A 14,657-nucleotide genomic window follows, 5' to 3' on the forward strand; every position below is an offset into this window, starting at 1 on the left:
TGGGTATTCAATTTTTCGCGTGCAGGCGTGCGTGTTGGTAAATGTTTGATATTGAAGCAAGATCGAAGAATCGCCGATTGACCGCTAGACTCGCTGGCAAGCTTATGCGTACTTATACGCGCAAATCCTATCCATGTATTATGGGCATTTACGCATGTATTTAACCCTAATAAATTGATGCTAGCTCGGTAGGTTTGAACAATTTTCAAACCTCTTCCCTTTTCAATCTCGCCACCCATGTAAAAATAAAAGTCGGCGCCTATGGCTATAAGTATAATCGAAATGCGGCCGTGAAAAGCAAAAATTTAGCCCATCAATGTCTTATAGTTGCTGAAGAGTGTTGTCAGGTATCGTGCGCAGCTCACAGTTCAAAATAGAAGGAAATTGATGATCTTGATCTTTTTTTGTTGTATTTGCTCTTCTTCGATAAAATATCATTTCCTATGCCCGTCAACCATCTTATAGAGCACAGCGTTATGTACTGACGTAGGGTTATCCAAGTGGGGTTGTTAAACTGCATTGCCTATTTTTATCAATATATTGAAGTCATGCGGCCCGCGGGCCTCTGCAAATTTCGAAAAGTGGCCCATGACCCTTGCTCTAAGCATTCATTCAATACTTGCGATAAATTCTTAGCACTTGTGGCGCAAAATCACTATGGTTCCATTACGTACGTTCCATCACGTACGAGTTGTTGGTGTTACTATATCATGTGATAAAACACTCCGTTCGATCAATAACTATTCCTGCGCTAAATTGTAACGACACCACTACCACAGCAACTCCGGCTATGACGCTGATCACGCGAGTTGACATATGATATAAATTCAACAGTAATATATGCAACTATACCATTACTTTTGTCAAATATACATCAGTTTATTTTGGAGTAATTTCCCGATCGCGCGGCTACGAAAACGAAGGTGACTCATCTTGAAAGTAGTGTTGTGATGTGCGCGTATGTTGGCAGTTTTGGTACGCTCATCGAATCGACTTTTATCTGCGACATTGCTACATCAGTAGGCTATTTTGCTGCAAGCTGTCAATTATATAGATATTTAAATAAATATGTTTATGGCGCGATAAAACAGGGTGAAGGGGTGCGTGCGTTCGTCACAACAGCTTTTTGGGATCTCTAAATGCAAAAATATTTTTAAAATATCGCATTTATATTAGAGATTCAGAATTTCGTTAAACACCGGAATGTCACTGCTATTTCCAGCTACGAATTAGGCAGGTGGAGGCGCAAATGTAATAAGACACTTGATTGACTATTTCCTATTTGACTCAATTGCTCAATATGATAAGTAAAACGTAAACGAAAATCGTAATAGCCAGGACATCGCTTCGTGTATTGGTGATTCCTGATTCGAAACCTTTCCTAAAAAAATGAGTAAATAAATTATAATCCACTTCATAGATAATTTCAAAGCAATCGGTAATGGAAAAGAATGCTTATTTTTTAGCTCTTAAATCTGTGTATAATCGATCCCCAAATGCCTGCTGAAAGTTATCGTGAAATCGCAATCACACTGAAGACCACATGCTGCAAACAGATAGCGTTGGAAAACTGCGAATTGACGAGTCGGAAGCTTTTTGAATTCTACACTGGATGTAAAGACAACGATCTATCTGTAAGTTTATTTAGTGTACAGAAGACGTGCATTGCTCTTATAACGAGTGAGTACACAGCACAAAATTGGCTAATGAATTAGTGACCGACCCGTAGAATCTTGTAATGCTTGTGATCGCTGCAAGTAAAGCCCGCCTGTGGGGAACAATTGAAAAAAGCAGTTCACATCATTACAGCACACTAATAAAAATTGCAATGATAGTTAGGGGTATCCCGGCACAAGAGACGGGTAGGTCAAAATGAAGTTAATATCGAGGGCTATGCAAATCAGTTCTGGATACGCCGCCATCGATAATACAGCTTGTACATTACATCGTTGGATTTCCTATAATAAATAGGAAACAATCCTAATTTCATTAAAAAGGTGTGAGAAGAATTAATCAGCAGATTCGTAGACATGATGCCTTTATCGAATGGACTTTGATCTGCGAAATTGCTACAACATTCGGTGATTTCTGCAAGGAAATTCACCTCCTAACCTCATTGACATTTATTACATATATATATATTGCAATACATATGGTTATGGCGTGGTCGCTGTTCTTTGTGGTATTGATGGTGTTTCGACTATACCAGTGGTTTTCAACCTTTTTTTAGACACGCCCCTCTTTTTGATGGTGAAAAATTTCGCGCCCCCCCCCCTTATCGTCATATCACAAAATCCAACCGGGATGCTAGCAACCCCAACAGATTGTTTGATGGCATGGAAGGTTATGGGTGTTGATAAGAGAATTAAAAATATGTAATGAGGTCTGTATATAGAGAAACACACGTGAACAGGAGGCAAATCGCGCCAAGCGCGAAAATTTTTTCCAGTTGACCGCTTCTTCACGCCCCCTTCACTGCTTTCACGCCCCACAGGTTGCGAACCACTGGACTATACTATGGTCATTTACACCTGACCGATATTCTTTAATTTTGATTCCGTCTCTGCCGACTTGTAGCACGGCCCACTTTTGGGCTTTCTATAAGACACCGCTTACGAGTGAGATAACAGGGTGAATGAATGCATGCGTTCGTCACAGCAGCTTTTAGGGATCGCCAAATTCAAAAATATTTAAAAATAATTGCATGTATATCAGAGAATCAATATTTCATTGAATACCGGAATTTTACTGCTATTTCCTACGAATGGGGCAGATCGAGGCGCAAATATAGCATTATACCAGATTGACTAGTCTCCTATTTGATTCATTCGCCTACGAAAGCTCCTCGTGCATATTAGACAATCTGATAAGTAGGGCGATTATTTTGACATGTCAAAATTTTGTAAAAATAGTATCGTTAGGTGAAAATTTGTCAAAATTGTTCACAACGTCAAATTTCTTTTGACGTCTGCATCTCGTTTGTTTAGTTAATTTTGCACTGTCGGTGAACTTATCATTTGATATTTTACAGCTTGTAGCCTAGTTCATAGGCCTACCGTTGGAAACGGCCAATTGTCTTCTCATTGAATCATAAACGGTCAAACAATACAAATAGGTAGACATGGTGTTATCATAGTGTCCTATACGGTGTCGACACAGGCAAATCTCACACCTCAGTGTAATTGTATCACGTCACAATTTCCATTTGGCTACAGGCAATTTGACGGTCATTTTTGACCGCCCTGTCGAGCACTAAATTTGGTAAAACGGGTATCAATCGCAAGCTGACTTTGCACTGATTACGGAAATATAAATTTTATTCCGCCCGTGGCCCTGGAACTCCCACAATCAGCCTCGAATTTTTCATTGTTATGGAGATTGGCATTGGGACGCCACAATGCTGCCTGGCTCTATTTCTCTTGAGCTACTCTCTATTTTCGCCAGACAGCATTGTTGCGTCCCAATGCCAATCTCACTAACAATGAAAAATGAATTCTTCATCGGATGTACTCATGAATTCTTCATTGGATGTAAAGACAACCATATATCTATAACTCGAAAGAATGTTCCTGAAAGCCGAATTGTTTAGATTGGGTGTGAATATCAGGGCGATTGTGATCTGTCGGTAGATTGCAAGATCCAATCGAGAGTCACAAAATACAAACCATATGACTTATTGGGTGAAAGGGCAATATTGACAAGAATTTGTCATTACTCGTGGATTGATAGTCCACGGAGATTTCTGCATTTGTTGAGTAGAAAGCGATTTACTAGTGATCACCCCCTGGTCTGAATCGGAATAAAAGAAATAAAGCTACTTCAATATATCACATATGTAGTTGAAATTTGGTTTTTATTCATTCTGAATATGCATCGGTCCATGATCTAGTTTGAACACTACATAATATATATCATTTCCTATATAAAGTCAGATATAATCGCAATTTGATGTAAGTTGAGTTTCGGGGCATGAGAACACAAACCCACAAATTACCGGACATGACGATATCTAGAGTTCGCCATTTCGTCGACATCTTTGATGCTAGATTAGCCATCATACGACTTGGTTAACTTCATCTAGCCTACGCCATATACCAGGGGTGGGCAATTCTTTATCTAGCTAGCCAAATTAAAAGCAGGAAATACGTTGGCGGGCCGAGTCAAAAATGTGAATGATATTCTGCGGCATATTAGTTGTTATAAATTGACACAGTGAATTACATTGTTCATACATGCTTCCCAGTATTTGTATTGATATTAGGACATGGGAAAGTGACGGGTAATAATATCATAATTCATAACAACGGTAACATCATAACTTTAAACTATATTTTATTGCACAGACACGTTTTTCTAGTAAGACATAGAAATGAATTTAGGATACTACAATTCCTGTCTTGGTCACCGCCTCCCAAGTAGGATGTAGCTTGGTGAAATAGCCTTGTTGCTGATGGAAACTAGCAGTGTTTTCCAAATTCGCCCCCCCCTGGCCGAGTGTCTATCTTCGTGTTTTTTGTCATCAAACAGACCTAAAATATACTCCACTGCGACCTGCTCGCAACAGACTAAGATGATGGGTTCACCTCTGACTCCAGTATACAAATCTATTTTGGAATTTCGGCAGTCGGCCCGCACCTTCCATTCTTGGCATGCCGCGAAAATCGATGATCGCTTATGGGCGGGATGACTGATCAAGCACAGACACTGGACACTGATTGACATGTTTTACTAATTGGGGACTTGCAAATGTATCACGTAACAATTTGGATTGGGCGGGCTGGGTGCCTGAGACCGCTGCCATATAGGGCTATAAAAAGGATTATATCGTAACCTTGTGTGGTACATGTGTCTCTGCGCACGCGAAAAACAGACAAGTTCGAAATAATTGCAGTCGCCAGCAAATACATTTGTTAAGAAAAAAACATGAAAATTGCTAATTCTATTGCTAGTCCGTGTAAGCTTTGATCATTTTCTACGTTTGTCACATGCTGAAAATTTCAGATGTAAACTATGTAACAAAGTATGAAGGGTACGGTGAACTGTTTCCAGAACTGGACTTGATTGCTAACGAATAAAACGGCGTCCGTTACCTTGGCTTTGAAGACCGCAATGATCAGAGAGTCTCTGGAGTCAATATTAACGGACCATGATTGTATTCGTATTGCTAAATCTACAGTTCCTTATAAACCGGAATCACATTTGATTATTTTACAACGTTCAATCGTTAATATTCTAACTGTAGACATTCTATAGCGATCATTATATTCTACCCGTCATATCATTAATAGTATTCCTTTTATTAAAAGTTTATGCAAACATATGAGTAGTAAGGTTGGATCAAATATACGCCCCGCCCCTCAGGCTATTTAGAATGTAAACACTCTCATAATATAATTAACGTCGGACTATGCCTGGTCCATGCTTCCGAGAAATAAATAACATTCATAATACGTTGGATGATACTTTCCTTAGATATTCTAATATGTGTATTTAGGACTAATATTCTAATATGTGTATTTAGGACTAATGCGACAACTTCGAAAACGCGTACTGAGCTGTTTTAGGAATATGAACACTATGTATTGATAATAACTTGCCTCCGAGAAATGCCACGTCGAAGTGATCTTTGTGGATTTGAACTAACTATTGCGTAAACGTGATATACTAAATTGTTTTTTGAATTTCAATACCGATTCTCCATGTGTATTTAGCAATATGTATTGATAATAACTTGCTTCCGAGAAATAAATAAAAACACGAGTCCAGATTCCGTTAAGTGAATTATTTTTAGGTATTAATCTTTACGAAAAATTGACGTAGTTCCAATAATACACTATATTTTAATTTTTAAAAATTACTAATCCGCGTGAGTCGAGGTTTTCTTAAGTAAATTATTTTCTTATTGTCTCCACATTTTTCCATACCAGTTTTTGAGAATATGAATTCTCGCGTAACACACTAAATGTTGACTCCCCATGAGTCGAGATGTCGCTAAGTAATTTATCAACTACGCATGATTTTATGTGAATTTCATCGATGGTGTCCGAGTTCTATATGACATAAGTACAATTCCAGCATCGGTATTTGCAATAAATCCGAAAAATTAGGTTCGCACCTTTTCGCAATTTATGCAGCTATTCGCGCAGACTTTGCCGCATTTGCTGTATCTGAAGTAGAGTTTCAGCGTCGTTATTCGCTATAAGCCGAGAAATGCACCTTCGCGCAATTTATATAGCCAAACGCATTAACTTTACTGCATCTGAAGTAGACTTTCAGCGTCGTTATTTGTTATAAGCCGAGAAATGTACCTTCGCGCAATTTTTACAGGCGGTCTCACACAGTTTGCTGCGTCTGAAGTAAAATTTCAGCGTCGTTGTTTGCTATAAGCCGGGAAATTAGAGTCGCTGCTTCGCATCATTTTACAGGCAGTCTCACACAGTTTGCTGCATCTGAGCTTCATACTAATACATGCATAATTTTTGCATGACGAGAATACGGGTAATACGGTCAATAAACGCCGGAGGCGAGTCATTTGAACCTTGTTGCTAGATAATACCGCTTTCGGCTACAACAAAGTTGCCCTGCAACAAAAAATAGAAGCCCTAATGATCATGCAGAGGAAAGTTCAATTATACATCGAATTATTCGAATAGACTATCTACATTGTGTAGGTATGAAGTGAAATAGAACGGAGTTCACGCAAAAGTTGCTATTGATCATATACCAAGCTTGCTTTCAGAGCTGGAAACTAAATGCATATGAAAATTTACCTAGGTTTTCCCCGCACGCATCAAATGTAGGCCTACTCAAGTGTTTATGAGGTGGCGAATAGTAGGTTGTTGGCATGCAAGGACGTCACATAGAATTGTGGAGTTTTCTGTAAACTATAATCCAGTGATCTATTTTCAATCACTATATTTTTCAATAATCTAAACTAAGTACTGTTAGTAGGCAAACCCTAGGAAAGTATCCTCTGATAAAAGCAGGAGTAATTTGTTATCCGTGAAATTAATAGATGGTGCGCAATATGAGCGGTGCCGCGATGACTGACAAATACTTTGAAATAATGTATAGAATGTTAGGAGCGAATATAGTAGAAAGTTCACGTCTGGACATCTGTAAGCAGGTGCGCATACTACCGTAGTAAAACGCATAACAGAATTCACGCGGGTGCTGCTATAATGTTAGGAGCGAATATAGTAGAAAGTCCACGTCTGGACACCTGTATGCAGATGCGCATACTACCGTAGTAAAACGCATAACAGAATGCACGCAAAATTCGATATTACTTTGTGATGATTTTGATGTTGTTCCATACCGATTGGGAAGATAGGACTCCTAATTTCCTAACTAACTACATAACCCCTAGTAACATAGTCGGACGCATAACGGAATTTACGCAAAATCGGTATTGCTCTGCGATAATTTTGACCACTACGATTCGAAATATTGTTAACTAACTTATGTTTTCGACATAAGATAAGCGTGTAGTGTACAAATTTCGATGTTGCGCAAATACCACAGACATAAGATAAGCGTGTAGTGTACAAATTTCGATGTTGCGCAAATACCACGATTTTACATCGAATTATTCGAATCGACTACGTACATTGTATAGGTATGAGGTGAAATAAAACGGATTTACGCAAAAGTTCGACACTAAAACGTCGACGGTGTCTTATAAAGTAATAATGTAAGCTGCGATGGATGCTGCTATATAATGCTAGTAGCGAATATAGTAGAAAGTCCGCATCTGGATGAATGTAAGCAGGTGCGCTTAGTAACGTAGTAAATCGCATAACAGAATTTACATAAATTGCTACTTCTACCTTAATTTAATGGATTTATCTGAGATCATTGCTTTACTTAATCTCTCCAAAATGTGCATTATACAAGTACGTCACCATCGAAACCATCTACCTATAACTAGCTGACAGTATAATTGTAGGAAATACTCGAGTACTAATTTTAAAGTAACTTAGATATCTAAATGAGCTCTGAGTCGTTGTTATCTCGCATCTTGTACTTGTATTCGCACTTTACCTTTACACGTCGTTTTTGTATAATGGATACTAATTTTATTAAAAATACACAAAAAGCGCGAAAAATACATTTTATCCCGGAACGGAGCAAGAAAATGCGTATGAATTTTGTAAAGTAGATATTATATTCTATTATGTGTATTTAGGGCTAATGCGACATCACTATGTTAGCGACAGGCCTGTTCGCTCTTTTTATTTTTTATTTTTTCAATAAAATTAATATTCATTTTACAAAAAACGTCGTGTAAAGGTAAAGTACTTGTACATTTCGTAGTGCTCAAGTATAAGTTTTTAAAGTATTAACTTGATAAAATTTTCAGAATAGAGACTTTTGCGTAAAGTCTGTCTTGCATTTAGTTATTCATGTTCTGAAGTCTCATACATGCACCGACTCTGTGCATTCAATGTGGGGGGTAGCTGACTTGGAGACAGAAAAACACACATATTTGACCGTAACATGGTCTTAGTATGAACCGACATGCATTCGACTTGTGGGAAAATGTCTCGCATACTATTTCACCGAGATTACAACCCTTTCACGGATATCCGTTGGTGCTATCGATACGGTGAACAGCACGTTATGTATAGCGATATCTCCACAGTCAAATACGCGAACCATGCACGTTTTTGTAAAATGAATACTAATATTATTGAAAAAATAAAAAATAAAAAGAGCGAAAAATTACATTTTATCCCGGAACGCAACAAGAAAAATCGTATGAATTTGTAAACTACTTATTCATGACATAATAATAATTCTACTTGTACACTTTTTCACACTTTATAACACTTTAAGTAGTACTTAACAGTTTCAGTTTTAAATAAAATACGGAATATAAACTAATCGAAAAATTCGGTTACCAATTTCGCGTAGGCTATGCATACAAATGAGGAAAGTTACATCAACGCGTGTTAACTAGTTGTATCGAGTTATCGAATGATTTTTTTCTTTACATCAAAATAACTAGAGTGTGTAACTACATTAAAAACGTATCTAAATGAGCTCCAGGTCATTGTGATTATGCAGCATACCAAATTTCATCACACATTTCATGATGGAACAACTTTAAAACTAACGCAGTTCTATAGCAACTTTTGCCTAAATCTGTTTTCGGCAGCATGTACATATCCATAGTCAGCTTTAATAACAGAATTACCATACTAATATGTGACTCCTCACCTTGAAACTTGGTACGTAGTTGTAGGACATTGTGATTATGCAGCATACCAAATTTCTTCACGCATTTCATAATGGAACAACTTTAAAACTAACGCGGCTCTACATCGACTTTTTTGCGTACATCTGTTTTGCGGGAGCGTATAGCACGTACCTATACATAGTCAACTTTAATAACGGAATTACCATGCTCAACATTGAATCCCAACTCTAAACTTGATTCGTAGTTGTAGGACATTGTGGCAATGCACCATGCTAAATTTCATCGCACATCTAATGATGGATCACCTTTAAAACTAACGCAGTCGAATACCGACTTTTAAGCATATCTGTTTTGCGTGAACATAGCATATACCTATGCATAGTCAATTTTAATAGCAGAATTACCGTGTTAAACATTGAATTCCCACCCTGAAAGTTGGTACGCGATTATAGGACACTATAACAATGCACCATACCAAATCCAATCACACATTTCATGATGGAACAACTTTAAAACTAACGCGGCTCTACATCGACTTTTTGCGTATATCTGTTTTGCGGGGGGGGGGGGGGGGCGTATAGCACGTACTCATACATAGCTAACTTTAATAACGGAATTACCATGCTTAACATTGAATCCCAACTCTAAACTTGATACGTAGTTGTAGGACATTATGGCAATGAACCATGCTAAATTTCATCACACATGTAATGATGGAACACCTTTGAAACTATCGCATTCGAATACCGACTTTTACACATATCTGTTTTTCGTGAACATAGCATATACCCATACATAGTCAATTTTAATAACAGAATTAGCATGCTAAACCTTAAATTCTCACCTTGAACGTTGGTACCCAGTTGTAGGACATAATAACAATGCACCATACCAAATTTCGTCAGGCATTTCATGATGTAACACTTTCAAAACCAACGCAGTTCTATACAGGCTTTTGGCTAAATCTGTTTTTCCGTAGCGTAGCACGTACCTATACATAGTCAACTTTAATATCAATACATGTTTATCGTAAGTCCTACACAGTCATGATATCCGGCCGAGTTTGACTTTTAGAAAACATTATACCGACATCGCGACATCTTACAAAATTGAAACCGCGGTGACTGCTTGAGAGACCTACCAGTGATATCGCGGTAATCTAGTTACTTCCACAAAATAGTATGTATTCAACTTACTTTCCACAAATCTAACGCGCAAAACAATTTACTTTGCTAACGAAAAGTACTGAGTCATCATATCATTATCCACGCAACAATACACCTAAAACATACTATCGTACAAAATGGTCGCTAACCTCTTTGTGCACCAGCTGTAAATCTCACAAGCAACAAGTTTCAAGATTCCAGTTATTGAAAAAATGTTAAAGTGTTTCTCCTGCGCCAAGTCGTTATGTTGACGAAAGCGTATATTGTAATATCATGATCGATTTGCATTCGTTGCTCACAAACTGTCACTACTCTAAATAATTATTTTTCACTCAAACACAACAGCATACTTGTCGCCATTCGTTTTCATCAAGCACGAGTTCAATAAACTTACTTACTACGACATGAATTGGTATTTTTATGTTGTGTAAATAGGTAATAATTAATTTTAGTAACACTATACCAACATCATCGAGTTGTGCGAATAGATTTACATGTGGTGTTATGGTTTTAATCGAAGTACACTGCACGATCTAATGTAGAGTCATCTCTATTGTATAGCAACTCGGTAATCGAAATGCATGCATTAACATTTAAACAGCGATCGTGTTTCGTCACGCGAAAAATATGTTCACTACTGCGATACTCTGCACAGGGCATGCAAATCCTTTTCACATTCGTAATAGTATACCAACGGCTACCGGCGACAACGTTTAACAATACCAACGACACTAAACATACGATACCTACCCAATCTGCAAATTGTTTCGATTTATTCTGTCTGTTTCAATTTAAGATAAGGAAGCCCATTTCACTCAATGTATCGATGCCTACGGTACTCTACAAAATTTTCTGATTAATTCGCCCTATGCTTATTTATCACAAGAAAGATGATTTGATACCTAAAGTACGAAATACTTTTTCGCTTGAGCTAAGCCGCAGCGCCTGGAGTGGAATTTTACGGGGTATGTGGACTCATTTCGTAGGGCTCTATGCCATAGGAGCATACTTTACGCTCCAATTCGATTCCCACACATTCCATATAATTACTAACAGAACCATTGAGTACCAGCCTTGACATTTTCCGTAGTACTAGATGGCATGTATACAATTTCACGACATCCGACATTACGACGAAGACTATCAAAATATCGAAAGAAGCCCTCTATTCTTTTCTGAAATAATCAAGGTTTTATCAGGAATTCCCTTCATATAAACTCCAGCAGAATCACTAATAACCTCTCAAGTGTACTCAATTTACTCTAATTTGATACTCGTGTACCAAATCCCTATTTTCCGCAAGTATGATAGAGGCTATCGCTCGATACTCAACGATTCGTAATTTTGCTGGAATACAAGTACAATTAGTTTAAAGTAGTTTGAGGTTACGTTTGTATCACCTCGACAAGTGCTATTATCAAAAAATGCTTTTGCTAAACTCTTACACTTTCACTAAACTTCTACACTGAATCTTGTAAAGTAGATAGAAAAGGAAAACTATTAACATTAGGTAAGTGAGAAGCACGCAAATTTCGATTGCATACAAATGCCACAAACTGCGCTAACTTCCAGAGTTGTTAAGTATAGAAGTACTCGTACGTCTTGAGAATACCCAAGTAGGTTTTTTTGCCTACATGTACCAAATACTCTCAAGTCCTTATGATATTGGAGTACATCAACTTCATGATAGCTACAGTATTAAACAGAAATAGACCTAGAGTACTAACGTTTTTGTGCAGTGAGAGTTCGCAACTTATCGAAGTATTTTTGTTATTTTTATTGCGATAAGTCATTCTGCAGCGCAAAAAATGCGTCGTAGGATATAGATGAAACTAGCACCACTCATCAAGACCGCTGATAACAGTACATTTCAACATTTAGTTGCAGTAAATTTCGAGTAAAGTACAAGAAGTGATGATTTCCGAGTGAGATAAAAAGTAAGTATTGCAGGTATAGTTTACCTGAAAACCGAATACTCTGAAATAGAAGTAGATGCAGTGTAAATAGTTAATCACTTGATTAAGTATAGCGCAAGCAGATAAAACCTATACTTGAGTACTACAAAATACACGACTACTTCGCTATCGACTCCCTCCACGTAATAAGTGACTACGGTTTAAGACTGCTTTTACCGATACTCGTCAGTTTCCGTTTTAGATAGAATTCGGAAACCAAATAATTTCATAAACATAAGCTAATTAAATGAATTTACTCGAATGTACTATGCCGCGCTGATAAGATTAATTATAATATACTTATCATGTTAGAGCGATTTTTCTAGCGTAGAAAATCTTTCAAATGTAGTAAGCAGGCCAATATGAAGATATTCGTTGAGCTGAATAAACATAAAAAATACTCTAGACGACTTTATCGGTACTTTACAGTTTCAGTTTTAGATAAAATTTGTCCCTTTCACTCCTCGCTATCTAAACATGTTTAGAATATATTATTTGCGATGATACGAACCCGTAAAGTACTCAAGTAGCTTTTCGTTGGATATAGATGAAACTGACACCACTCACCAAGACCACTGGCCCACTGACAAAAAGTACATTTCAACATTTTAGTAACAGTAAAGTCCTACTAAAGTACAAGAAGTCATGATTTCCGACTGAGTTAAAAAGTAAGTATTGAAGGTATAGTTTGCTCGAAAACCGAAAAAACTCTGAAATAGAAGTAGATGCAGTGTAAATAGTCAATCACTTCATTTAGTATAGCGCAAGCAGGCCAAACCTATACTTGAGTACTCCAAAATATACAAGTACTCCCTCCACGTAAAAAGCGACTAGGGTTTAGACTACTTTATCGGTACTTGACAGTTTTAGATAAAATTTGGTGAGACTTTAAATTTAAAGTAGTTTGAGCTTACGTTTGTATCACCTTGACAAGTATCATTATCAGACATGAAAATGATACTATCACCTAATACAGAAGTTAACACACGTCAATGTGCTTCGGAATTCACGAGAAATTGCTTACTAAGAGAAGTATATTCTTGTATACACAATAGTGGAGAGAATCTTTAAAATGTAGTAAGCAGGGCGATGGGTATTCATTGAGTTGTATAAGCATAAAAAACATTCCCGCGCGCTCCTAAACCTAACACTTCCTACCCTACCACCTAATACTAAGACGCGCGCGGGAATGTTTTTTATGCTTATACAACTCAATGAATACCCATCGCCCTGCTTACTACATTTTAAAGATTCTCTCCACTATTGTGTATACAAGAATATACTTCTCTTAGTAAGCAATTTCTCGTGAATTCCGAAGCACATTGACGTGTGTTAACTTCTGTATTAGGTGATAGTATCATTTTCATGTCTGATAATGATACTTGTCAAGGTGATACAAACGTAAGCTCAAACTACTTTAAATTTAAAGTCTCACCAAATTTTATCTAAAACTGTCAAGTACCGATAAAGTAGTCTAAACCCTAGTCGCTTTTTACGTGGAGGGAGTACTTGTATATTTTGGAGTACTCAAGTATAGGTTTGGCCTGCTTGCGCTATACTAAATGAAGTGATTGACTATTTACACTGCATCTACTTCTATTTCAGAGTTTTTTCGGTTTTCGAGCAAACTATACCTTCAATACTTACTTTTTAACTCAGTCGGAAATCATGACTTCTTGTACTTTAGTAGGACTTTACTGTTACTAAAATGTTGAAATGTACTTTTTGTCAGTGGGCCAGTGGTCTTGGTGAGTGGTGTCAGTTTCATCTATATCCAACGAAAAGCTACTTGAGTACTTTACGGGTTCGTATCATCGCAAATAATATATTCTAAACATGTTTAGATAGCGAGGAGTGAAAGGGACAAATTTTATCTAAAACTGAAACTGTAAAGTACCGATAAAGTCGTCTAGAGTATTTTTTATGTTTATTCAGCTCAACGAATATCTTCATATTGGCCTGCTTACTACATTTGAAAGATTTTCTACGCTAGAAAAATCGCTCTAACATGATAAGTATATTATAATTAATCTTATCAGCGCGGCATAGTACATTCGAGTAAATTCATTTAATTAGCTTATGTTTATGAAATTATTTGGTTTCCGAATTCTATCTAAAACGGAAACTGACGAGTATCGGTAAAAGCAGTCTTAAACCGTAGTCACTTATTACGTGGAGGGAGTCGATAGCGAAGTAGTCGTGTATTTTGTAGTACTCAAGTATAGGTTTTATCTGCTTGCGCTATACTTAATCAAGTGATTAACTATTTACACTGCATCTACTTCTATTTCAGAGTATTCGGTTTTCAGGTAAACTATACCTGCAATACTTACT

The 14,657-nt window shown here is 37.2% G+C and overlaps 1 protein-coding gene across 1 annotated transcript in view; it reads left to right on the forward strand.

The window, feature by feature from the left end:
• LOC145441344 (uncharacterized) overlaps window positions 1–14,657 on the forward strand; it is a 147,391-nt gene that overhangs the window by 93,780 nt on the left and 38,954 nt on the right. The window contains exon 18 of the mRNA XM_080319192.1: window positions 1,467–1,634. Within this exon, the coding sequence (XP_080175318.1) occupies window positions 1,467–1,634 (168 nt within the window). The remainder of the gene's footprint in view (window positions 1–1,466; window positions 1,635–14,657) is intronic.

Source organism: Botryllus schlosseri, chromosome 1, assembly GCF_051294905.1.
Source record: "Botryllus schlosseri isolate E-star chromosome 1, Bs_hap1, whole genome shotgun sequence".
NCBI lineage: Eukaryota > Metazoa > Chordata > Ascidiacea > Stolidobranchia > Styelidae > Botryllus > Botryllus schlosseri.